Below are 25,693 nucleotides of genomic sequence, written 5' to 3' on the forward strand. Positions count from 1 at the left end.
AGTTTTCGAATCGGACCCGTAGTTCCTGAGATTAGCGCGTTCAAACAAACAAACAAACAAACAAACAAACAAACTCTTCAGCTTTATAATATTAGTATAGATATTAAATTAAAAAAAAAAATATTTTATCATATTTTCCTTTATCGTACTTCAAAAATATGCACTGAAGAAAATCCTACTAATATTATAAATGCGAAAGTTTGTGAGAATGTATGGATGTTTGTTACTCTTTCCCGCAAATACTACTGAACCGATTACGATGAAATTCGGTATGTAGGCAGCTGAAGACCCAAAACAATACATAGGCTATTTATCCTGGAGTTCCCGAGGGATCTGGATTTACACGGGTAGGATCACGCGGACGAAGTCGCGGGCGACCTCTAGTACCTATATTATATGTCAAATGAAACAAATATTATCCCATTTTCCTTACACGGATTTCAAAAATCTATAATAATATAATAAAGCTGAAGAGTTTGTTTGTTTGTTTGTTTGTTTGTTTGAACGCGCTAATCTCAGGAACTACTGGTCCGATTTGAAAAATTCTTTCAGTGTTAGATAGTCCATTTATCGAGGAAGGTTATAGGCTATATATCATCACGCTACTACCAATAGGAACAGAGTACCAGTGAAAAATGTTACAAAAACGGGGAAAATTTTGACCCATTCTCTCTTATGTGACGCAAGCGAAGTTGCGCGGGTCAGCTAGTGATAAAATAACTGTCAAAACTGTCACTCGCAAAGGTAACAATTTACATTCAGCCTAACATTATTAGTGTTGGCCATGTTCAACTGTAAACAAGCATTGCTGTAAACTCCGAGACGGTTTATTAGCTTCAACGTACGATTATTAGCAGCGAACCTATTTTCAACCACATTCAGAGGTAAATGTTAGACGGTAAAAACTTATCGACAAATTTTTGATGGAGTAAACTGAAACAAATCTTGTTAAAATGAACTTTAGTCTTGAAAGAAGAAAGAACATAATTATATTATTAAATTGGTAAAAAGGTCGACTATAAATAAAAAACGAATGAATACTGGAATAATTTTCCTTTAAGAATACCATAGAGTGCCAAAATTTTCGGCGGGCCATATTCGGCCCAGGCACCTTACTAAGAGAGGAATTTTGGAAATAACCAAGAAGGTCGGATATACTTTTAAATATAAAAGATTAGCTATAAAAAAGTGTTGTGGAAAGCTAAAGTCCACGCGGGCAAAGCCGCAGGCGGCCGCTTGTTTAGATACTAAAAAATATATCTTCATTACATAACAAGCATCTAAAATTCTGAGTCAGTCTATCTATGTTATGAAGATAGTTTATGGATTTAGCCAGACGCCAAAAATATATAAAATATTCGCTTCTTTGTTTAACAACTATGTAATTTAATGCTAATATTGTGATTAATGTGCTTAGGTTTTTACTAAAATAAGCTTGTTAGGTAACATGTAGGGTAAATCTTCATAATAATGTTCTAACCGCTGGCTAGTTTTGTAGAAACCAGTGAACTGTGTTGTAGTTAGTTTACAGTGTGTTGTGTACAATACACAGACACACTCTGTATTACATCACTGTCATAGTGCGTGTGACGAACACCACCAGTGAGAGGTCACAAGCAGGACCATAGGCGACACGTGCTCTCCGGGACACGGAGGTCTACGACCTCAACTTCCTTACTCCGGGCAATCTTAGTAAGTTTATTGCTTAGTAAGCAATAAATGATTTGAATTTGAATTTGAATTTGAATTTGAATCTCTGAGAATTATTTTAACAGAAAAGTTATTTTGGCTTGACCCACGATTCAAACCGAGACTCATACACTACCGCGCCACGGAGGTAGTAAATAGCGTAGTAACCCTAGACCATAGACTTCTTCTTCTTATCGTATGGTTAGTGGTCAACCTAGTGTCAAAGTTTCAAGCCGCCCGAAGGCCTTTAACGTGGCTTAACGACTGTTATCTTAATCGACAACAACCGGGACCGTTTACGTGCCTTCCGAAGCACGGTGACGCCCAGTTCGAATACCACTATGCGGTCACCCATCTATGGAATGACCGCGCCAACGGTAGCTTAACACACAAATCGTTTACCGACCGGTGAGCGCAACCGGCTATGGGCGTCTATACCATAGACTAATAATTATTTATAGTTAACCATCGACAAGATATATAGTTGTTTTACGAGACAATCAATGGCGCGTGATAAAAGCCAGGCGGTACGTGTTTACTATAAAATACTATAAATTAGTTCGATTATAGCCAGCTGCTGCAGGCGGGGAAAACATAAGGTTAAGCTAAGTTCGATAAGGTTAGGAAAATGATGGGTTAGATTTAAAACATTACTTGAAAAATTAATTGCCTGTGTGATATAAGCGGTTATGTATACGACTGCTGATCGTGAGGTCCCGGGTTTGATGCTTGTTGCCTGCAATTGGTCTTTTGTAGTATATGTAAATTAGATATTTTTTATAGTATTTCGGAGTTTAGTAACGTATTTTAGCGAAATGTGGGTGCAATGAAACGGTAATAAAAGTAACTGGTTTTAACTATGAAGGAATTCCTGAAACTTTGCATGACTGACTGTTCATTCCTGAATGAAATGTAAAGAAAAAGAAATCAATAAAAAGTAGTAGGATAGCGTGCAAAATTATCTACTTCGCACCTTTTTTTCTGTCAGATTCAAAAATCTATACTAATATTATAAAGCTGAAGAATTTGTTTGTTTGTTTGAACGCGCTAATCTCAGGAACTACTGGTCCGATTTGAAAAATACTTTCAGTGTTAGATAGCCCATTTATCGAGGAAGGCTATAGGCTATATATCATCACGCTACGACCAATAGGAGCAGAGTACGAGTTAAAAATGTAAAAAAACGGGGAAAATGTTGACGCATTCTCTCTTATGTGACGCAAGCGAAGTTGCGCGGGTCAGCTAGTATTCTTATAAAACACGTGTAAAAAGAATACCGGCTCCAGAAAATGCCAGAAATACTATGTTATGACATTCAAATCTAAAAAAAATGTCTCCAGAAATATCAATGAACGTAGTTTAATAAATAATTTTAACAGCGTACGATGTAGACATAAAATAACATAAAATGTAATTTATTTAAACCATTTTATTACATAAATAAAAAGTTTATGAAAACAATAGACATTTTCCGTCATTTTGTTATGAGAGTTTATTTTTTCGAATAACAGATGGCGTTGGCGTGTTTTACTTGCTACTACTACTACTTAAGCTACGCTTGCCGAGGTTGTTCTGAGGACGGGTGACCATCTTACGCATATCGCGTTTCTCCGTGTTTCGGAAGGCACGTTAAATTGTGCTTCTAAAGTTATTTTCAACGATCTTTAACAGTCTTTACCAGTAGTCAGAAGCTTGCAAGTCTTACAACCAGTCTTATCGCAGGATATCGTGTTATACCCAGGTAACTGTGTTATGGAGGTCCGATAGACAGTCGCTGCATGTAAAATACTGGTATTCAACAGCATCCAGTGAGACTGGAAGCCGACTCCAACATAGTTGGGAAGAAAGGCTAAGCCATGAGGCAGTAACTCCAAAAAGACGTTTATAAGACTGGAAGCCGACTCCAGCATAGTTGTAAGAAAGACTAAGCTATGAGACAGTAGCTCCAAAAAGACGTTTCCAAGACTGGAAGCCGACTCCAACATAGTTGGAAGAAAGGCTAGGCTGGTATATTTATCTATTAGTTTCGCAAATGCAACATTTCGAGATAAAAGTGTATCTAAATGTATCTAAACGAGTATTTCTAATAAATTACTATGACATCAACGGTTTGTGTTGGCTGTGTGCCAGATGTCTGAATTCTATGTATTGGCGCCAATGGAGGAGTTAAAAAAATAGTTACTTCTTTATGTATGACTCAGAGAATGTCAAGTACTTAAACTATTTACTTTATGCCTTGTTGGGAACTTATATTGCTTTATTTAAGGAATAATTCTGGCTATTTTAGGTCTTACAGTCCAAACTTATTTTTTGGACAGTAGGACCTAATGGAAAGAGGGGAGACTTTTGCCAAGCAGTGGGACACATAAGGGGCTATAAAAAAAAGGTTAGATCAGAAAAAAATTTAACTCATTACTGTCCCACTGCTGGGCAAGGGTCTCCTCCCGTAATGAAGGAGGGGTTAGGCCTTGAGTCCACCACGCTGGCCAAGTACTTAGCAACGAGTTCCAGTACCATACCTTATACAGACCACGATATGGTCAATAGTATAAAACAGACAGCTTTCTAAGCTATCTGTAAGATGATATTAATCTCTCAACGCGAACAAAGTCACGGGCAAGTAGTATAGGTATGTATTATTTTTTAAACGTCATATTCAATTGACATTACGATAAGACTCGCTTATTTTTGTTATCGTAAACTTGAAAACTGCAATTACTTCAGAGTTCAGACGTACAAGGAAGCTTTAAGATAATATTTATGTAGTATACAGTTTTATATCAATTTTACACATCATTGCTGTTATAATACGATAGTCAGTGAAACCGATGCGTGACTGGTGTTATTCTTTTTATTTTGTCTAGATTCTTTTGGCACAAACTAGCTGACTTCACTACCGTATAATTTTATACCCCTTAGAACTAGCATTTGAACTTTCGACAATGTCCAAGCAAAATTTTGTCGAAATCCTTAAAAAGCGTAGTAGACATTCCGAGTTTTAGTTATAATATAAGTAAAAACAGTAATAGCAGTGATAGCCGAGTGGTATAAGTGGTTATCTCCCACGCAAGTGGTCGACGGTTCAAACCCGAGGCAACACACAAATGGCTTTTCCAAGTTATGCTTGTATTAGAACTAGTGACGGAAAATGTGATGAAACTTTGCATGTTTACTATATTTATGAAGGCATGTATAGTCCCCAACCCGCATTGACCAGCGTGGTGGACTCAAGGCCTAGCCCCGTCCTCGGGAGGAGACCCTTGTCCTGCAGTGGGACAGTAAAGGGTGTAACAAGAATAGAACGTCAGCAGGGCCTTACTCCTTCCTTATCCAGGTAATAAACCCAAGTCCAGAAATGGTAATGTCTAAATGTCTTTAATTCGCCTCCTGTGTTTGCTGCTATATATTTGACCTCCAAAAAAACAGTCAGCAACAATTTCAAATCCCTATAAAGATTATTTTTTATCTCTCCACACCTACCACTCAAATGAAAGCCTAAAGCCAGCCATAAATCCATACTAATATTATAAATGCGAAAGTAACTCTGCCTGTTACTCCATCACGCCTAAACTACTGAATCAATTTGTATGAAATTTGGTATGGAGAGATTTTGATACCTAAGAAAGGACATAGGCTACTTTTTACCCCGGGAAAATGACACATTACCATGGGAAACTTCAGGTGACGGACGAAGTCGCGGGTAAAACCTAGTAGGCTATATATCATCACGCTACGACCAATAGGAGCAGAGTACCAGTAAAAATGTTACAAAAACGGGGAAAATTGTGACCCATTCTCTCTTATGTGACGCAAGCGAAGTTGTGCGAGTCAGCTAGTAAATAATAAAATACGACATGATAAGTAGTACTCATATAATAAGAAGACTTAGATAAATAAGATAACCTAAGTGGTTCAAACACTCTGTGTTTCTTTGCCTTGGTGTACGGTTGTGTTAAAATGGCGCGTGTTCCGACAATTATTTTCAATAATGGACAGAGATATCCACAACTTGGTATTGGGACTTGGAAGGTAGGTTGTTTTAATAATTTAGTTACTTTTCTAATCAATTTTGGCTATATTACGAATATTTTTTTATTAAAACGTTGATGAAATGAATATGTTTCTGCGGCTTGTTTTAGTTCATGGTCTAAACCGGTATTTGTTTTTTTAGTAGTTTAAACAGTTATAACATTAAAATTATAAGAGATAGACAGGGCAGGGTGTCTGCTAACCGGCTGGGACGCGGAGTATCCAATTGGAGGTACCGCGTCCTGGCCACTTTATGGTGACTGTTGAAGGAACACCGTCAGGTTTTTAGTCGGTATGCCCAAATTTAAAAGCCGGAACGCCTAGCCGGCGGGAGAGCCCGACAGACCCCCGCTACCTCCCTGGAGCGGGACATGCAGTAATGCATTTTCCTGACGAAAAAAAAGGGTGTCTTCTAACACCTATAACAACTATTTATTGCCCTCAAAAAAATCCGCTTCGTTTTCGGGGCAAAAGTAGCCTATGTTATTCTGGGTCTTCAGCTACCTACATACGAAATTTCATTGTAATCGGTTCAGTAGTATTTGCACGTGAAAGAGAAACAAACATAGGTACCTACATACATACATCTACACATACTTACAAACATTCGCATTTATAATATTAGTATAAATAACAGTATCTATGGATAGTTATGTATTAGTCTAATGTTTACAAAGGCTCCCCTTGACCGTGTTATCAGCATCTCAAATGACGGTCTGTTTGCTAATATTCCTATAAATATGAAACTACGATGATGTAAATACTACATTTATAAAACAATGTTCGTTTGTTCGTTATAACCTCTAAAACTACTGAATAATTTTTTATACAGTTTCCACTACCAGACACTAGAAAAACTGATTTAAGAGCAAGAAATTGATTGAAATTACACAATTGTAATTTACTGAAAAGTATTATAATTACCCGCGGAAACAATGTTCGTTTGTTCGCTAAAACCTTTATAACTAGGTACTGAATTCATTTTGTTAAAGTTTCCACTACTAGGCAGAACCTTATTTTCGTAAATGATTTTGTGTAAACAGGATGAAATTACCCTATTGTTATTTAAGTATTACATACTAGCTGACCCGCGCAACTTCGCTTGCGTCACATAAGAGAAACATAATTTTCCCCGTTTTTGTAACATTTTTCACTGGTACTCTGCTCCTATTGGTCGTAGCGTGATGATATATAGCCTATAGCCTTCCTCAATAAATGCGCTATCTAACACTGAAATAATTTTTCAAATCGGACCAGTAGTTCCTGAGATTAGCGCGTTCAAACAAACAAACAAACAAACAAACAAACAAACAAACAAACTCTTCAGCTTTATAATATTAGTATAGATAAAGCAACGGGTCATAAACGTGTCGGTGCCGGTCAAACGGTCATTGAAAATTAAAGGTTACGATATCTAATTCGTTAACCCGATGTTTCGTTCAAATTGCGTCGACAGCCTGACTAATATTCTTATTTTATTGAAGAGTACCCTACATTTTCCGAGACTTCAACTGTCTCCATGCAAACATTTATCCAAATCGGTCCTGCGGTTTTACTGTAACAGATAGACGTGTTCCGTGTTTTGGAAGGCACGTTAAATTGTGGGTCCCGGCTGTCATTTTCGAAGATCTATGACAGTTGTTAACAGTAGTTAGAAGCTTGAAAGTCTGACAACCAGTCTTACCGAAGGGTATCGTGTTATCCCAGGTGACTGGGTTGCGGAGGTCAGATAGGCAGTCGCTCCATGTAAAACACTGATATTCAGCTGCATCCGGTAAGACTGGAAGCCGACTCCAACATAACTTGGAAGAAGGGCTAAGCTGATGATAGACAGACTCCCGCATTGATAAATATTCAATGTCGCCCTCGTACCTTCGTTTGCTTGACAGTTACAAACTCCAGATAAGTATGGATTAACTTACTATGTGGATATAAAATATTGACATATTTTATACTCCTGTCAATTTTTTATCTTATAAAAGATATTCGGTATACACAAAAGGTGGGACAGGCTTTAAAGATTATGATAACTAAATCTTACTGCGCTGATAGTTCAATGGTTTAAATGTAAGTGGGGGTATTTGCACTGTTTGCGTAAGGTGTTAAAGGTTCGATTCCCAAAGGAAGATGTCCTACTAATATTATAAATGAGAAGGTTTGTGAGGATGTATGTATGTATTATGTTCGTTAATCTTTCATGAAAAACTATTGCATGGATTCTAATTAATTTTTTCTACAAATATTGTTTTATATAACCCAGATCCCCTTAGAAAACTTTGCCAAATTCAGGAATCGAACTCGAGACCTGATGGTCAGCAGTCGTATACCCTACCGCCCTGACCACATGGGATTATAGTCCAAAAATTGAGTAGGCATATAACAGTCTTGTATGCGCAGTTCGCGGCTGGAGGTATACAACATACAGAATGTAGAACATCAGTGACTCGACTTATACAGCTGACGGTGACCTGTTTGATACAGATACTTTATTTTGGAAATACACAGAATCATTAATTACAACAAGACAAATTGTACATGCCAAGGTTCTTTACTAAGTTATCGATTCATATTCCGTAGTCTATTATTCATACTAATAGCTCTAACAATGGAATTCTTTACAATGTCCAAGGCCATCTTTTGTATAGTTGGTCATTTTATTGATCTTGTGTATTTTTCACACTGTTCTGTTATTTGTTTCTAAAGGTTGCTAGAGAATAAGTTAATAGTAACTACTTAAAAATTATTAGCATTTTTTAAATTTTTGACTGTCCCACTGCTGGACAAAGGTCTCGTCTCTAACGAGGGAGGGGTTAGGCCTTGAGTCCACCATATTTGCACAGTGCAGGACTTTAAAAAATGTGCTTCAGAACCTTTTAAGAATTTAAAGTTCCATCACAATGAACCGACGTTTAACGTGCCCTCACAAGCACGGAGACGCTTTGCTTAAAACCACTATAGTCACTGGTTGTTAATGTATCTAAATAAGTATGTATTTTGAAGTATATAAGTATGCTTATCAGTTATTTAGTTACCATAGTACAAGCTTTGCCTAGTTTGGAATCAAGTGACCGTGTGTGAGTTGTCCAATGATATTTATTTATAGTCCGAGAACATAATAAAGAGCCTTAGTGTGTGCGATGTTCTTAAATTATATTTTAGAATACTTTGAAGTTTCAAAATAAAATAGCTTCAGACAGGTCACCGTCAGCTGCCAGGGCCACTAGCCACGAATCTTGCTGAAAAGGCTTTCTACCAAAATGTTTGACCATAAATGGACAGCCTTTAACCAATATTTATTGATAGTTGATAGTTGCTCATCCCACTCATCGCTTACCGACTGGTAAGCGCCACTTATGACCAAAAGCCCTTATGCCCTCTTCGAATAGGGTTAAACTGAGACCAGAGAACGTCACTTAGTACGATCCTTATACATTTTTAGAAAATCTTCTAAACTTCTAAACAACTATCACATGGCAACTCATTTTCTATTGTCAGTGTCAAAAAAAAACAAATTGACATTGACAGCCGGCCGTTGTATCGTTAATTTCGTCAACAATTTTTCGTGTTAAGAAAAACCACGATTTATTTGTTTTTTTTTCTAATATGGCTTCTAAAATGCCGATGGTTAAGTTTTACAATGGATGCGAGTGTCCTATACTAGGAATCGGGACTTGGAAGGTGATTTTTTTATCATAATTATTATAATAAGTTTCTAATAGGAAATTATATTTTACCGCCTATAATGTAAGGTATACGCGTCGTCAAATAACTTGAACAGTAATTGCTGTAATTAAAAGCAAATAGTACGTAGACTCAGTGCAGAGGACTCTCGGTTGAGTGTTCTAACAATCGAGTGATCGAAGCGCAATAGTCCTCGACGTCGCGTCCTGCAATACTTTACAAGCGAACTTAATCGTTCATTATGATGTAGCGAAATTGTTCATTTGTTTGGTGACCTTTATGAAAAACCAGTTTATAAGTCTGGTGTATTCTATCAGTAGCGATAACAAGTCAATTCATTCATAATTAATTAGTGTATGTTCATTATCGGTAATTAAACAGACTGCAGGGCTGCTTATAAGATAGCAATACAATTATATACTTTAAAATGTAATTTGAAACATGTTTCTTACTATAATATTAGTGGAATTTTGTAAAATACCGTACTACATAATTTTGAAATTAAACTTTTCCCAGCAATATTGTCTAAAGGGTTTCCTAGGGTAGAAGGTATCAAAGTGTTAATCCATATAAGCTTATGAGCTTCCTGTGTACCAGATTTTAATAAAATACATTTATAGAAGGATGTGTACTAAATTATGTTGAGACCCGTCAATAGTTATGGTGCTCAGAAGTTAAAAAATCTTGACAACCAGTCTTACAGAGGGATATTGTTTTATAACCCAGGTAACTGTTGTGGAGGTCTGATAGACAGTCGCTCCATGCATAATACTGGAATTCAGCGATTGAGACTGGAAGTCAACTCCAACATAGTTAGAAGAAAGGCTTGACTGATTTAATCTTATACCAGACAGACTAAATGTAATGATAATATCAGAAATACCCAGACATCAGCCAATCACTACCTGCAATGACTTTCATAATTATTTAATTGTACATGTTACCCTATCTTTAATATAGAATCATACTTGAATATGTTATAACAACGATAAGGAAAAACAATTTTACTCAATGATTAGATAATATGTTGCAAAATATCACTATCTTCTATCACTACATATAATAAAATTAAGTATCATTGCCACACCTGTCTGTATGTTCACGATAAACTCAACTACTGAATGAATTAAAATGCAGTTTAAAGCAATAGTTAGAGAAGGTCTATAGTTAGTTAACTTAGGTGAAACAGGGATGTTTGCATTAGAAGTAATGATCACTTGTTATAACAGTGAAGGTACATATTGTCTGTAGGATTATAAGGCCTTTCCGTCTTCCTTGAGGTGACCCTTGCCATGCAGTGGGACAGTAATGAATTAAATATATTTTACTTTTACTTAAATATGACTGTTCTCTGATCTCCACCTATCCTTATGTGCGTATTTAGCTATAATCTATAATAATATTATAAAGCTGAAGAGTTAGTTTGTTTGTTTGTTTGAACGCGCTAATCTCAGGAACTACTGGTCCTATTTGAAAAATTTTTTCAGTGTTAGATAGTCCATTTAACGCTATAGGCTATAGCTAGCTATAGCTATAGCGCTATAGGCTTAAGGCTATAGGCTAGAGGAAGGCTATATATCATAAAGCTACGACCAATAGGAGCAGAGTACCAGTAAAAAATGTTACAACAACGGGGAAAATTATGACCCATTCTTTCTTATGTTACAATATGTATGTATGCAAGCGAAGTTGCGCGGGTCAGCTAGTTACTTAAATATTATGACAGTTCTTTGGTATGTGCCTCTGCCTGCTAATATGGGAAAAAGGCATGATTTAATGTTTGTATATGTGTATGTATGTATGACAGCAAACAGTTATACCAGTGATAAGAAAAAAACAATTTAACTCTGATTAGATAACGCATTGCGAAATATAATTTATTATGTTATGTAGTATCTATTTATCTTTGAGTTAAACACTTAACTGTGAGATAAGAGGAAAGGGTTTGATAACCGTTGTTCATGAAACTAATACTTATAGCTAGGCTCAACCCAGGTTTTTATTGAGTAATTTGTACATAATATATCATACTATAGTTCAACTTAGTAGAGACTCTATTGTAAGGTTCGTGGCTGGAGGTATACAACATTCAGAATTTATAACATCAGTGACTTGACTTATGCAGCGTGCCCTCTTTGATACTATTTTGGAAATACACAGAATTATCAATTATACTCTAGATCAGAGTTTTGTATTTCATTCAATACCTTTCATTATTATCCGCCTTAAAAATCGAATACTAATAATAATAAAAAAATGCCAGGTGCATTGTACTCGTAACCGGCGGTCCTGTATGACAACATGTATGTATGTGAATGAAGCAAGGGAAGATTGTAAGGATCGTACCAAGTGACGTATTTGGTTCTCTGTATACTAATGTTAGGACTTCAACAATTTTTTTCTATTAATTTAGTAATGTTTGATTTAATCATGAATTAAAGAATCATTAATCCAACTAAATTTTGCCCAACACTGCTGTCTATCCTTATGGTAAAAAGAACTGATATTATGTATGTATGTATAAGGCTAATACAATATTATTTGCTATGATACAGTCGAAGCCCGGTGAAGTGACGCAAGCGGTGAAGGATGCCATCGACATCGGCTACAGGCACATCGACTGTGCCTTCGTGTACGGCAACGAGAAGGAAGTGGGCGAAGCTATCACTGCCAAGATCAGTGATGGTACTGTTAAGAGGTGGGTCTTCTTCTTCTTATCTTCTTATCGTATGGTTAGTGGTCCATGTCTTCGTATCGTATGGTAACCTAGTGTCAAAGTTGTTCAAGCCGCCCGAAGGCCTTTGACTTGGTTTAACGACTGTTATCTTAGTAGATAACAACCGGGACCGACTTTTTACGTGCCCTCCGAAGCACGGATACGCTCAGTTCAAATACCACTATGCGGTCACCCATCTATAGAATGACCGCGCCAAGGTTGCTTAATCCACTGATCGTTTACCGACCGGTGAGTGCAACCAGCTACGAGCGCCTCGACAGACTATGGTATTCAGGATATTAGTAAAGATGCTTATGCCCTCCATAATGCTTGCATAGCTAAAGAGCTGTGCTGATTTTCATGAAATTTTGAATGAAATTACTTGAATACTTATCAAACATAGGCTACTATACTGTATCATCAATAAATACTTTTTCATTTATTTCAGAGAGGACCTGTTCATAACATCAAAGCTATGGAACACGTTCCATCGCCCCGACTTGGTGCGTGGCGCTCTGCAGCAGACCCTGGACAACCTCAACCTGAAGTACCTCGACCTGTACCTCATACACTGGCCCCAGGCTTACAAGGTAAGTGTCTGGAATTCCGATGAAGTCCCCGATAAAGTTTTATAAAGACTAAGTCCCAGGAATATTCTAAAGTCCCTAATACAGTCCCATAAAACGCTTGATGAAGTCCTCGAGAGGCTAGCAGATATAAAGTCCTCGAAGGGCTTGTACTTTAAAGTCCCCGATAAATAAGTAACTCATAACTTTTAAACTCTCGCGTTGCATGTTTAATGTATAATAAAATACGGGAATTAATTAGAGTCTGCCTGGGACCACGGCGAGTGCAACCTGCGCCGAAACGTTAGGCATTTTAAGGTAAAATGCGTGTTCGCGTTAATTCCCGTATTTTATTATACATTAAATAAGTAACTGTAAAGACCCTGTGGGCTGTGAAGGTTCAAAGTTCACGAGTAATTTAACTTCAAAGCTCTCTTCAGAAATCCAGAATTCATTTAAAAAGTCCCCAAGATTCCGTAGTGCCTTGTTAAGTCCACGAGTGTACCCGTATGTATGATATAAGATCAAGCAACTACAGTAATATCCCTTAGGTTGGATTCAACTAAGTCCTTAGCAAAAGACCACAAAATTTAAAGTCCCTATAACGTAACGTGTAAAGTCCCCACAACACAACATATACCTACTAAATTTAATAATAATATTTATTTTAACAGGAAGACGGTCCCCTGTTCCCGGCTGACGAGGCCGGTAAGATCTTATACTCGGAGGTGGACTATGTCGACACGTGGAAAGCTATGGAGCCGCTCGTCGGAGAAGGATTGGTTAAGAGGTACTTACAAATGCACATACATAATATTATATTGTACTAACTGATCCGGAAAACGTTGCTTTGCCATATACATTATACTAAATGGCTATTAAAAAAGGGGTTAGTGATCAAAGGGTAAAATTTTTGGATCGTATGTATTTTTTTTTAAAGCGACAATAAAATAAATATAAAAAATGCTAAGAGTGGACAACCCTTATCACTACGGGGTATGAAAAATAGATGTTGGCCGATTCTCAGACCTACACCATATGTTCACAAAATTTCATGAGAATCAGTCAAGCCGTTTCGGAGGAGTGCGAGAACGAACATTGTGACACGAGAATTTTATATATCAAATAACACCTAGTAACACTTAGTTTTTATTAAGTTTCGGAAATATACCTATTATAATTGTTCGCAACGTATATTTTGTGCATATAGCCCAACGACTTGGCAAGGAAGCCTTGTATGCAAGGTTTTGCGGCAATAAAACGTATTTTTGTGTTGTTACAGCATCGGTATTTCAAACTTCAACTCAAAGCAGATCGCTCGCTTATTGGAGACTGCTACCATCAAGCCTGTCACCAACCAGGTAAGTTAAACTCTCAAATATATAAGTAACAGCTGTTTATCGTACTGCTATATACTTAACTGGGCACGTTACCAAACTACGGACTACTATTCAGGAGCATTTAAAAATATATACTTTGCACGACCCGGGAATCGTATCCGAGGCCTCATGATCAGTCGGGTTCAACACGGACCGTCAGGCGGGCACATATACGTGCCTCCGTGGCGCAGTGGTTTTCGTCGCCACGCCGATACCATTGCGTCGGGAGGCTGTAGATTCGATTCCCACACCGAACAATTATTGATTGTACTTTGTGTTTGTTATTTGTATGTTTGTAAAAGTCCCCGTGTTACAATCAATTCCTACTCGGCAGTTTTTTATGAAAAACGAATTTATATAAAACTAGCTGACCCGCGCAACTTCGCTTGCGTCCAATAAGAGAGAATGGATGAAATTTTTCCCCATTTTTGTAACATTAATTACTGGTACTCTGCTCCTTTTGGTAGTAGCGTGATGATATATAGCCTATGTCCTTTCTCGGGTATCAAAATATCTCCATACCAAATTTCATGCAAATTGGTTCAGTAGTTTAGGCGTGATTGAGTAGCAGACAGAGACAGACAGACAGAGTTACTTTTGCATTTATAATATTGGTATGGATTGCTGCTTTAAAACCATAATACTTAAACCCTGTTTTCAAATTTTCAGGTGGAATGCCACCCCTATTTAAACCAGCGTCGCCTCAAGGACTTCTGCGAGTCCCACGGCATCACGATCACGGCGTACTCCCCGCTGGGCTCCCCGGACAGACCGTGGGCTAAGCCCGGCGAGCCGCTGCTCATGGAAGACCCCAAGATCAAGGCGGTTGCCGACAGGCTCGGCAAGACTCCTGCGCAGGTGTTGATCAGGTAACCAAGGTTTTTAACCCTTTGACCGCCACGGTCGGCTATACTCGACAAATAAGAACGTGCTCACGACGCTTTCGTCGGCAAATGTCGATAAAAATATAGCGTCGTGAGCACTTTCAGTACAGTCTATTCTGTCAAATGGTTAACTCGAGTTTGTAAAATGTGGTATTCTGAGTTTATTTTATATCTTTTCTAGTAGTTACGGCTTTAAAATAAGCAAATTCGAGTAGGCAAGTAGTCAATTTTAGTGTGTTTCTTTTAAAAACGAGTGAATTTAATATAGTTACTCAAAATGTAGCTATATTAATGTGAAAAAAAAAACATTTGTTGAAAGGAAGTAATTGCTAACTACATTGGCAGAAGTTTGTGGAATGCCACCAGAAAGTTAACCAACCAATACTTTCTGGTGTATCTTACATAATTTTTGTATTGAAATCACTCCAAACATACAATACCTACCAAATATATTAAATAACTTTAAATCACAGCCATTTAACTATCCAATACACACTCAATATCTCTTATCTTGCAGATATCAAATCGACCGCGGCAACATAGTCATCCCCAAGTCTGTGACAAAGTCCCGCATCGCGAGCAACTTCGACGTGCTAGACTTCAAACTGTCGCAGGAGGACGTGCAACTGATAGACAGTTTCGACTGTAATGGACGATTGGTGCCTATGACTGCGTGAGTATATAACGTACTAGCTGACCCGCGCAACTTCGCTTGCGTCACATTATAATTTTCCCCGTTTTTGTAACATTTTTCGTTACTACTCCGCTCCTTATGGTCGTAGCGTGATGATATATAGCCTATAGCCTTACTCGATAAATGGGCTATCTAACAGTGAAATAATTTTTCAAATCGGACCAGTAGTTCCTGAGATTAGCGCGTTCAAACAAACAAACAAACTTTTCAGCTTTATAATATTAGTATAGATTATAATATTAGTATAGATTAACACGCCTGTATACCCGAAGGTGTAGGCAGAGGTGGTATATACAGGGTGTGGCGTAAATAATGGATAATCCTTTACCAGCGGATGGGCGACCACCCGACGAATCTAAAAATTAAAATTTATCTCTGGCATAAGTATCATAGTTTTTGATTTTTCGGCCATTTTGTGTGTTTTTTAAGAAAGCGATTTACGCTCGTACTGGCCGGAATTTCATGCGTTTTCACTATACCGATAGAGTTGTTGGTCTTGGAACGAGATATCGAAAAAAATCCGAGATAGAATGATAGATGGCGTTGAAACGAGTTCCTTTGTTTGCTTAACTCATTTTGGACCTAAACCGTAACGTAATCGATCAGTTTATTATTGAGCGTGCGATAACATCAATGACTTCTCAAGTGATGTGTGTATTATGAATAATCGTTCGTTCGTTCTTCGTATGGTTAGTGGTCAACCTAATGTCAAAGTTGTTCAAGCCGCCCGAGAGGCCTTTGACGTGGCTTAACGACTGTTATCTTAGTGACAACAGCCGGGACCGACTTTTTACGTGCCCTCCGAAGTACGGAGACGCCCAGCTCAAATACCATTATGCGGTCACCCATCTATGGAATGACCGCGCCAGGGGTTGCTTAACCCACAGATCGTTTACCGACCGGTGAGCGCAAGTGGCTATGATCACTTGTTATAAAATAATTGTGATAATTGACATTTCTGACACTTGTTTACACAGTTGCTGAACAAAAATGCTTTATCTCTATTTTGTCATCGCATGATGGACTCAATGCCTAACCCCTCCCAATGTAGGAGGATACGTTTGCCCAGCAATGGGACAGTAATGGGTTAAATTTATTAATTTTTCTTTAAATTTGTTTCAGGTCTGTCGATCACAAATTCCACCCTTTCCGTGATGTCGACTTCTAAGCTGCCTTTGTATAACGCACTTATTTCATATGTATTGAATATGTTGTAATACTATATAAATATAGTGATATTATATACTGTTATATTGTGGTTTTATTTTTATGAATATCATAAAGGCGAAAGTTTGTAAGGATGGATGTTTGTTACTCTTTCACGAAAGAACTACTGGACGGATTATAATGAAGTTTGGTACACCAATAGCTTATAACGTAAGTTAACACATAGGATACTTTTTGCAACGGGAAGTCTTTTGACGCGGACGCAATTTCATATCGAAAATCTTTATGCTATCAAATTTTACTCAAAGTAATAATTTTGAGTACCGAACGAAAGATAGAAGCTATTGTTGTTACCTACCTTGATACTTCTTCACACGCACTCCTAGTCTACGGCTCTTGTATAAGTTACATCATGCGGCACCAGTGGCTTGTTGCTATAAAGAGAAATACAAAGACAGTTAGAGCTTGTTACATTAATAATCGAGAGAGTAAATAAATAAGTAAAAAGCATGGCGGACAATTCCTTAGACCCAAGGATGTTAACAAAACACATGAAAAGATGCAATATTGAGCCTTCTCAATGGGAGGATTTGGCAGCGCACCGGCCTGAATGGCGCGGGTTGGTGCAGAGCCACAATTTCCAATTCGAGGAAAAGCGCAAAGCTGACCTCGACGCCAAACGCGATTGATTAACCCTAGAAAGATAGTCTGCGTAAAATTTACGCATGCGTTTGCGAATTATCGCGAATGCATCGTTGTGCGTTTCGGACATTTCACTGGTCACTACGGGGCTACGTGTCAATATGGTAAGTTGCACCGATTTTGAAATATAACGACGAGCGTGAGTCAATTTTACGCATGAGTATGTTTTGACTACTGTACCGCCTGCTCCATTATTTATAATTATGTGAGCGGCAAACTGTTTCTTATATAAAGAGGTCAAATAAAACTCAGAAATGTATATATTACAACATTTATTACATACATCACCATTCATTAAGAGCAATGGAAAAATATATTGCTTTCAATCACTCACACATGTCCATTATAAAATTATACCGAATTTGATATCGAGCCCCACACACACGGGATTATAAATACATTGTTTTACTCACCGAATAACACAAATTAAATAAATACAACATTTCTACAAATACAAAACTACACTCCCGCACTTTTAGTTGTCACTCACAGATAACTAAGGATACTAAGATGGCGCGTATTGTCTATGACTATTTAAAAAAATAATAGCAAGTGTCTATGATTTTAAAGACAATGCATTTAAAAAATAAAATAAAAATTACTTTTATACACATTAATTTTCAATTCTGAAAAATATTTTATTATTCCCATAAAATAGTTACATACAGAAATGGATAAAATCTTATGTGACTACCTAAAGTAGTAAATATTTTAGTACCCGCTACACATTATTATGACAGTCTAATTTACAAATTTATTTAAATATTTTACATGAGAATCGTATCACACTTATAATAATAATGATATTAAGTGCAATTAATGAATGATTATACTTATTTAATTTGTGCTATAATACAAACACTTCGTTTCAGTCTTGAATTTACCCACTCAGATAGAATTAGGGCCTAAAACAATATCTAACTTGGTTCAAAGTATACGGGAATAGTCGCGCCTCCTATTTCATGGGACTGGCAGCAAAACGTGAGTATATTAACAATTATACCCACTCTTTTGGAACATAACATCGTGGATTTAAAAAAAAATGATTTTCCACTTTTCCAATTTAATACTATTCAAATCGAAAAAAGAAACTCGATTTTGACAGTTCATCAATATACTATCTGTGAAAAATTTTCAATATTATTTATCAAAAACATTGTTATTTTAGACCCTAATTTCATCTTTGCATTCATTTCTCACTCTTCAAATCGCGATTGTCACGCGACCTCGCCACCCCTTTACCAATAAGTATTAAATAATTACAGTAAAAGACTTGATATACTAAAATAATTTATCGTATGGTAAGTGGTCAACCTAGTGTCAAAGTACTTCGTGCCTTTGTCATTAGTACTCATTAGTTAATTGTTGTTTTAAACAACAACGGTGACTTGTATCACGGAGACGCTCAGCTTGAATTTTAGATTTTATTATTTTAGCATAACAAGCCTTTTAATTAGATGTTTTCTGCCTACCTCTTAAGAAATCAGTATTAGACACGCTGTCTTACTTATAAACGTGTTGTAAGCTGTGATTAGTTATACAGTGTTTTGTCTTCACTCATATACAGTTACAACATTGATTGAAAGTGTACACTGTATAACTAATCAGAGCTTACATCACGTTTATTAACAAGACAATATAAGATCAATTTTTGTAGTTTCAAAAACGAATTTTAACATATTTTCTATTAACACGTTCGCTGCCCCTGACGCGTATGTGCGTTTTGTAGAACGCACATACGCGTCGCGGGCAGGGAACGTGTTAATCGAATACATTTTTTTTTTGCATTTATAAAACTACAAGTTTATATTTTTTACTACAGGAGGTAGGCAAATAAAATTTCGAATGTACACACTCATTTACTAATGCTATTACAAAAATTCCTATTTATTTCAAAGTTAAGACACCGATAGACAGTAGGCAAGATTATTCCCGTGTTACAACACGGTGACGAAAAATGGCGCCATTTGTAAAAAAAAAAAACATTTGAATAGGTTAAGTCGGTGTTACGCTCAGCTGTTTCCGACTGATTCACAGTTCATCTAGAAATAATCATAAATAAATACATACATACAGAAAATCACGCCACCTTGTACGATAACAATATAATAATCATAAATAATATTACATTTTAAATGCGTATGTCTGTTAGTCCGTTATGTTGTCATTGCTAATCCCGCAAACGATTTCCATGACATTATTGTATTTGTATGAAAATACGGGTATTTATTATATCAATATCAACCCCACGGTTCAAATAGGGTATGAAACGCGAATAAAGTCGCGCGGGAAAATAGAATTAAAAATGTCTGATTTCAAAATGGCTACGTTATTTTTTTTACTAATAGGAGTTTTCTTACTTACACTGCCAGCGTCTCTTGTAATGAGAGAGGGGTTAGGCCTTTAGTCCACCACGCTGACCAAGTAAAGACTTGACATTCCTTCAAGAGCTGTGACCAAGCTGCATTCCTTCAAGAGCTGTGTTAAACAACTGTCAGACATGTCATTCATCACGATGTTTTCCTTCACCGTTATAACAAGTCAATTAATTCAGAGTATTGATTTTAATTCATTAATTATTTCTAGATAGACTGTAGTTTAAGTATAAATGCTTTTCGGTTGTTTAAATACAATTTTGGTTAGTTAATTTGTTTATAAAACTTTGCATTAAAAATAAGCTAAGATTCTCCAAAATATTTTTACATATTCTCCCAAAATACCTAATATTTCTATATAAAATGTGGATATTTCAGTGATAATTATCAAAATTATACCTTAAATGCAGGTAGTGAGTAGTCATAATTAGATTGCCCGTAACTCTCCCTCAAATGCAGGCAATTCTCCCCCAATTATGGGTAAATCACCCTAAATGTGGGTGATTTCCCTTAAATGCGAATATCTACAAAATGGATTACAGGGTAAAAATCAAATTTAAAACATAATTGTGAAAATAATATTTATTTAAAATCGCATTTCATTTTCAAATTAACCCTTTAAAGCCATATTTAAGACAAATAATTTTATTTCCAAACCGATATACATAAAAAATCATTAGAAAATGTCACATTTATCCAACAACTTAGTAGAAAGCCTTGGCATTCACGAAATATCTAGATTATATATCAGCTTAGCCTTTCTTCCAAGCTATGTTGGAGTCGGCTTCCAGTCTCACCGGTTGCAGCTAAATATCAGTGTTTTACATGCAGCGACTGCCTATCTGACCTCCGCAACCCAGTTACCTGGGTTATAACACGATACCCTTCGGTAAGACTGGTTGTCAGACTTTCAAGCTTCTGACTACTGTTAACGACTGTCAAAGATCTTCGAAATTGACAGCCGGGACCCACAATTTAACGTGCCTTCCGAAACACGGAGGAGCTCGATATGTATAAGATGGTCACCCATCCACAAATCAACCTCGGCAAGCATGGCTTAACCTCAGAGATCGATCCGCGCGGCTGTTGTTAACTAAGCCACGAGCTCCTCACGAAATATCTAGATTATAATCAATAATTCTGTGTATTTCCAAAATAAAGTATCTGTATGAAACAGGTGACCGTCAGCTGTATAAGTCGAGTCACTGATGTTCTACATTCTGTATGTTGTATACCTCCAGCCGCGAACTGCGCATACAACACTCTCTACTAAGTTAGACTATTATAAAGGATTAATTTGAAAATAACATCACACACTTCAGTCTGGGACTTTACATACATACAAACGAAAAAAAAAACTCCGTATAATTTATTATTTTGTTCATTTCAACGATAATACAAAGTTTTACAAACATTTATCACAATATCTGATCGGAAGCGATGCATCCGTTTCCGAGTAATACCGTACATACATAGATATACATACTTACATTCGCTAACATACAATAAATACAATTGCAAAAGTCTATTTACAACTAATTATTAAAATTAATCTCAAATTCGGTATATTATTTCATCACATCGCTAAGTTTATACCAGTATATATAACGTATCTCAGTTGACAACTAATGAACGTCAAATTAATCTATACTAATATTATAAAGCTGAAGAGTTTGTTTGTTTGTTTGTTTGAACGCGCTAATCTCAGGAACTACTGGTCCGTTTTGAAAAAATCTTTCAGTGTTAGATAGACCATTTATCGAGGAAGGTTATAGGCTATATATCATCACGCTACGACCAATAGGAGCAGAGTACCAATAAAAAATGTTACCATAACGGGGAGAATTTTGATCCATTCTCTCTTATGTGAACGCAAGCGAAGTTGCGCGGGTCAGCTATAACTATTTCAAGAGGAAAGGGCATGTCATACTATTTCATTGAAGATGGCTGTCGCCAAACTCAGCCGATGACATTTAACGCACACTGAAATATGAAAAGAAATAAACGATTACAAATTAAAATGACCAGCCATATTTCAATGACATTAGAGTCGTATTTTGCACTAATACTTTGTGCTTTATATCAGAACTAGCTGACCCGTGCAACTTCGCTTGCGTCACATAAGAGAGAATGGGTCAAAATTTTCCCCGTTTTTGTAACATTTTTCGTTGCTACTCCACTCCTTATGGCCGTAGCGTGATGATATATAGCCTATAACCTTCCTCGATAAATGGTCTATCTAACACTGAAAGAATTTTTCAAATCGGACCAGTAGTTCCTGAGATTAGCGCGTTCAAACAAACAAACTCTTCAGCTTTATAATATTAGTATAGATTAGTATAGATTGTATCTACGTGGTTTTAGTGTCATCTCTTATGTTAGTACTAGGGTATGTATAACTACACACACTTCATATGACACGCTCACATGTCCCTTCCTCTTGTTAGTTATTCCATGGTCACTATTCAGTACATTGCTGTTTTAACATAACGTGTTAATCACTATAATCTAAGGGAGAACACAATGTACAGCATAGTGGCTTTCAAATAGTTGTCAACTGTTATACGTGATAGCTTATAATAGTTCATTTGTAACTATTATTTTATAATAACTGTTAATTTTTTTTTACAATCCATTAATTTGCTGTTTTAACCAGCAGATAGATTATCTGACACTTTTAACCAGTGAAACTTGTTTAATGTTTAATAGAATACGGGAATTAACGCGAACACGCATTTTACCTTAAAATGCTTGATGTTTCGGCGCAGGTTGCACTCGCCGTGGTCGCAGGCTGACTGAAACGTTAGGCATTTTAAGGTAAAATGCGTGATCGCGTTAAGTCCTGTCTCCTATTATACTAGGTCGGGGATAAAGTCTTTTCGCATTATAGTATGTATGAACTTGTAATAAAATCTCTTTGGCTTCAAGAATCACAAACGAGTACACGGTTCATTAGGTTTCTTTCAGTGAGCTCGTGAGGTACCCAAATATCGAGCTTTTTTGTGTAGAGAAAATATTTTATTACAAGTTCATACATACTATAATGCGAAAAGACTTTTTCCTTGACCTAATATATTAAACATGCAACGCGAGAGTTTAAAAGTAATGATTCTTACAGGTTCATTTGAACTAGTATTTTTGTTATAGTAACAAATAACAATTGTTACTAATTGAGATACTAAAGCCCAGTTCTAAAACCTCTGGTTAACTATCAGATAACTTATATATATCAGCTTAGCCATTCTTCCAAGCTATGTTGGAGTCGGCTTCCAGTCTCACCGGATGCAGCTGAATACCAGTGTTTTACATGGAGCGACTGTCTATCTGACCTCCACAACACAGTTACCTGGGATAACACGATATCTTTCGGTAACTTACCACATGGAATTTTTGGCCGATAAGTTATTTGCTAGTTATCAAAAGCTGTAAAACTGAATCTTAATATCTTATATCACTAGATCTTATATTTTCACATTTATTATAATTATAAGTGTCGTCAAACAACTTGAACAATTTCGCTACATCTTCTTATCGTATGGTTAGTGGTCAACCTAGTGTCAAAGTTGTTCAAGCCGCCCGAAGGCCTTTGACGTGGCTTAACGACTGTTACCTTTAGTAGATAACAACCGGGACCGACTTTTTACGTGGCCTCCGAAGCACGGAGACGCCCCGCTCAAATACCACTATGCGGTCACCCATCTATGGAATGACCGCGCCAACGGTTGCTTAACCCACAGATCGTTTACCGACCGGTGAGCGCAACTGGCTATGGGCGCCTTAGCTACTACTACCTCATAATTAAGATATAAGCAGTGATAGCCGAGTTTTAAGTTGGCACCTCCCACGCAAGTGGTTGCAGGTTCGAACCAAACACACCAATGACTTTTCCAAGTTATGTGTGTACTAGCTGACCCGTGCGGCTCCGCTCGCGTGAATGATTTTTTTTTACTAATACAAAGCTTAATTATTCCTAAACAACAAAATATGCTTTTTTTCACGAAAAATATTCTCAAAATTATTTATATCTCATATAACTCGCGCTAAGGCATATCCGCCATTAAAACTGTTGCCATGACAACGGAATTTTGTTAATTCAATGTCATTATGATCTTGATTATTCGCGACTTCGGTGGCGAAACTTGAATTTTCCCGGGAAATGCGTGATTTTCCCGGGGTAAAAAGTAGCCTATGTCCTTTCTCGGGTATCAAACTATCTCCATACCAAATTTCATGCAAATTGGTTCGGTAGTTTAGGCGTGATTGAGTAGCAGACAGACAGACAGACAGACAGACAGACAGACAGACAGAGTTACTTTCGCATTTATAATATTAGTATGGATTAGAAACAATTATCACATGCTCCAACGGTGAACGAAAACTTGAAGAAACCTTGCATGTCTAAAATTTGTTTAATACATTTATTGAGGGCATGCAAAGTCCCCAACCCGCACTTGGCCAGCGTGGTGGACTCAAGGCCTAATCCATCCCTCATTACGAGAGGAGACCCTTGATCGATCTCCGAGGTTAAGCTACGCTTGCCGAGGTTGTTCTGTGGATGGGTGATCATCTAACACATAACGAGTTCCTTCGTGTTTCGGAAGGCACGTTAAATTGTGGGTCCCGGCTGTAATTTTCGAAGATCTTTGACAGTCGTTAACAGTAGTCAGAAGTTTGAAAGTCTGACAACCAGTCTTATTTAGTATCGTGTTAATGCCTAAGTAACTGTGTTGTGGAGGTCAGATAGACAGTCGCTGCATGTACAATACTAGTATTCAGCTACATCCGGTGAGACTGGAAGCCGACTACAACATAGTTTGGAAAAAGGCTAAGCTGATATATTGTAAAGTATTGCAGGACGCGACGTCGAGGACTATAGCGTTTCGATCACTCGATTGTTAGAACACTCAACCGAGAGTCCTCTGCACTGTGTCTACGTTCAGTTTGATAACATCTACTTGTGTTCAAGTTGTTTGACAACACTTATAATCTTTCAAAAGTCTAGTATTTTGTTACTAAATACAATAAGATCTTATTTTCAACTACCAATACTTGCTACACATATTCTAGTTTTTGAAGACAACTCCCGCAATAAGAATTGCTCTTGTGTCGCGGGGACTTTTACAAACATACAAACAACGGACACAAAGTACAACCAGACATGAAACAATTATTTGTGGATACTCATTTGTGGATCGCACAAATAATTGTTCCGTGTGGGAATCGAACCCACGACCTCCCGACGCAACGGTAGTTAACTTAACCACTTTTTCGGTTCGGTATTAATTTTGCCGGGCGGTAAAATCGAATAAGTTATATACAAGTGAGTCCAGTCGGTTTTGTTGTTTTATAAATATTGCCAAACCAAATATATGTAACAAGTCTTAGGTAATAAAGAATTAGTACCTATATAGTAACAATTACTTATTTTAAACGCAATATTAGGTACTTTAGTACTAGGTACTTGAAATACTCGTGTACCAGTTATAAGTACTAGTACTCACTTTAACAGTTATCACTGTATTAGTCCACTTTGTCACAGGTACTTCGCAACAGGTATTTATTCACCTTTCAATCTTTTACTGATCTCTTCCTGCTGTAATTCTCTCCACTCCTTTTTGGCTTTCATGCGTTTCAGTTGACCGTCCCTGTAACGAGAAATTTGGCGTTAAATACTGAACAAAAATTCAACCAAAATCTTTCCAATCCTCTTATATTAGTGTGGGGTAGACTACCCTGTATGTGAGGATAAATGACTCAATAAGTGAGGGCAAATGACCCCATAAGTGAGGGCAAATTACCCCATAAGTGAGA

The 25,693-nt window shown here is 37.0% G+C and overlaps 2 protein-coding genes across 9 annotated transcripts in view; one reads left to right on the forward strand and one right to left on the reverse strand.

Annotated features, from left to right (window-relative positions):
- The first annotated feature begins 5,582 nt into the window (after nt 1–5,582).
- On the forward strand, nt 5,583–16,889 carry LOC142985154 (aldo-keto reductase 1B-like). Of its 2 annotated transcripts, none has more exons than XM_076133152.1 (8): nt 5,583–5,718; nt 11,955–12,097; nt 12,564–12,705; nt 13,356–13,471; nt 13,964–14,042; nt 14,730–14,929; nt 15,462–15,617; nt 16,761–16,889. In XM_076133152.1, the coding sequence occupies exons 1-8, from the start codon at nt 5,647–5,649 to the stop codon at nt 16,804–16,806; spliced, it is 954 nt and encodes a 317-aa protein (XP_075989267.1). In that variant the 5' UTR covers nt 5,583–5,646; the 3' UTR covers nt 16,807–16,889. The 2 variants fall into 2 exon arrangements, with proteins under 2 accessions (XP_075989267.1, XP_075989266.1); XM_076133151.1 differs by lacking the exon at nt 5,583–5,718 and adding an exon at nt 9,224–9,396.
- Nucleotides 16,890–17,762: 873 nt separating this feature from the next.
- The window catches only part of Gpat4 (Glycerol-3-phosphate acyltransferase 4), a 39,276-nt gene continuing 31,345 nt past the window's right edge, over nt 17,763–25,693 (reverse strand). For 4 of the 7 annotated variants that reach the window (XM_076133475.1, XM_076133474.1, XM_076133473.1 and 1 more), the window contains one exon: nt 17,763–25,527. In XM_076133475.1, coding sequence (XP_075989590.1) covers nt 25,440–25,527 — 88 coding nt within the window. In that variant the 3' untranslated portion in view covers nt 17,763–25,439. The remainder of the gene's footprint in view (nt 25,528–25,693) is intronic. The other 3 variants (XR_012960201.1, XR_012960200.1, XR_012960199.1) reach the window with 3 other exon arrangements.

The sequence above is a fragment of the Anticarsia gemmatalis genome, chromosome 29, assembly GCF_050436995.1.
Source record: "Anticarsia gemmatalis isolate Benzon Research Colony breed Stoneville strain chromosome 29, ilAntGemm2 primary, whole genome shotgun sequence".
NCBI classification, from domain to species: Eukaryota; Metazoa; Arthropoda; class Insecta; order Lepidoptera; family Erebidae; genus Anticarsia; species Anticarsia gemmatalis.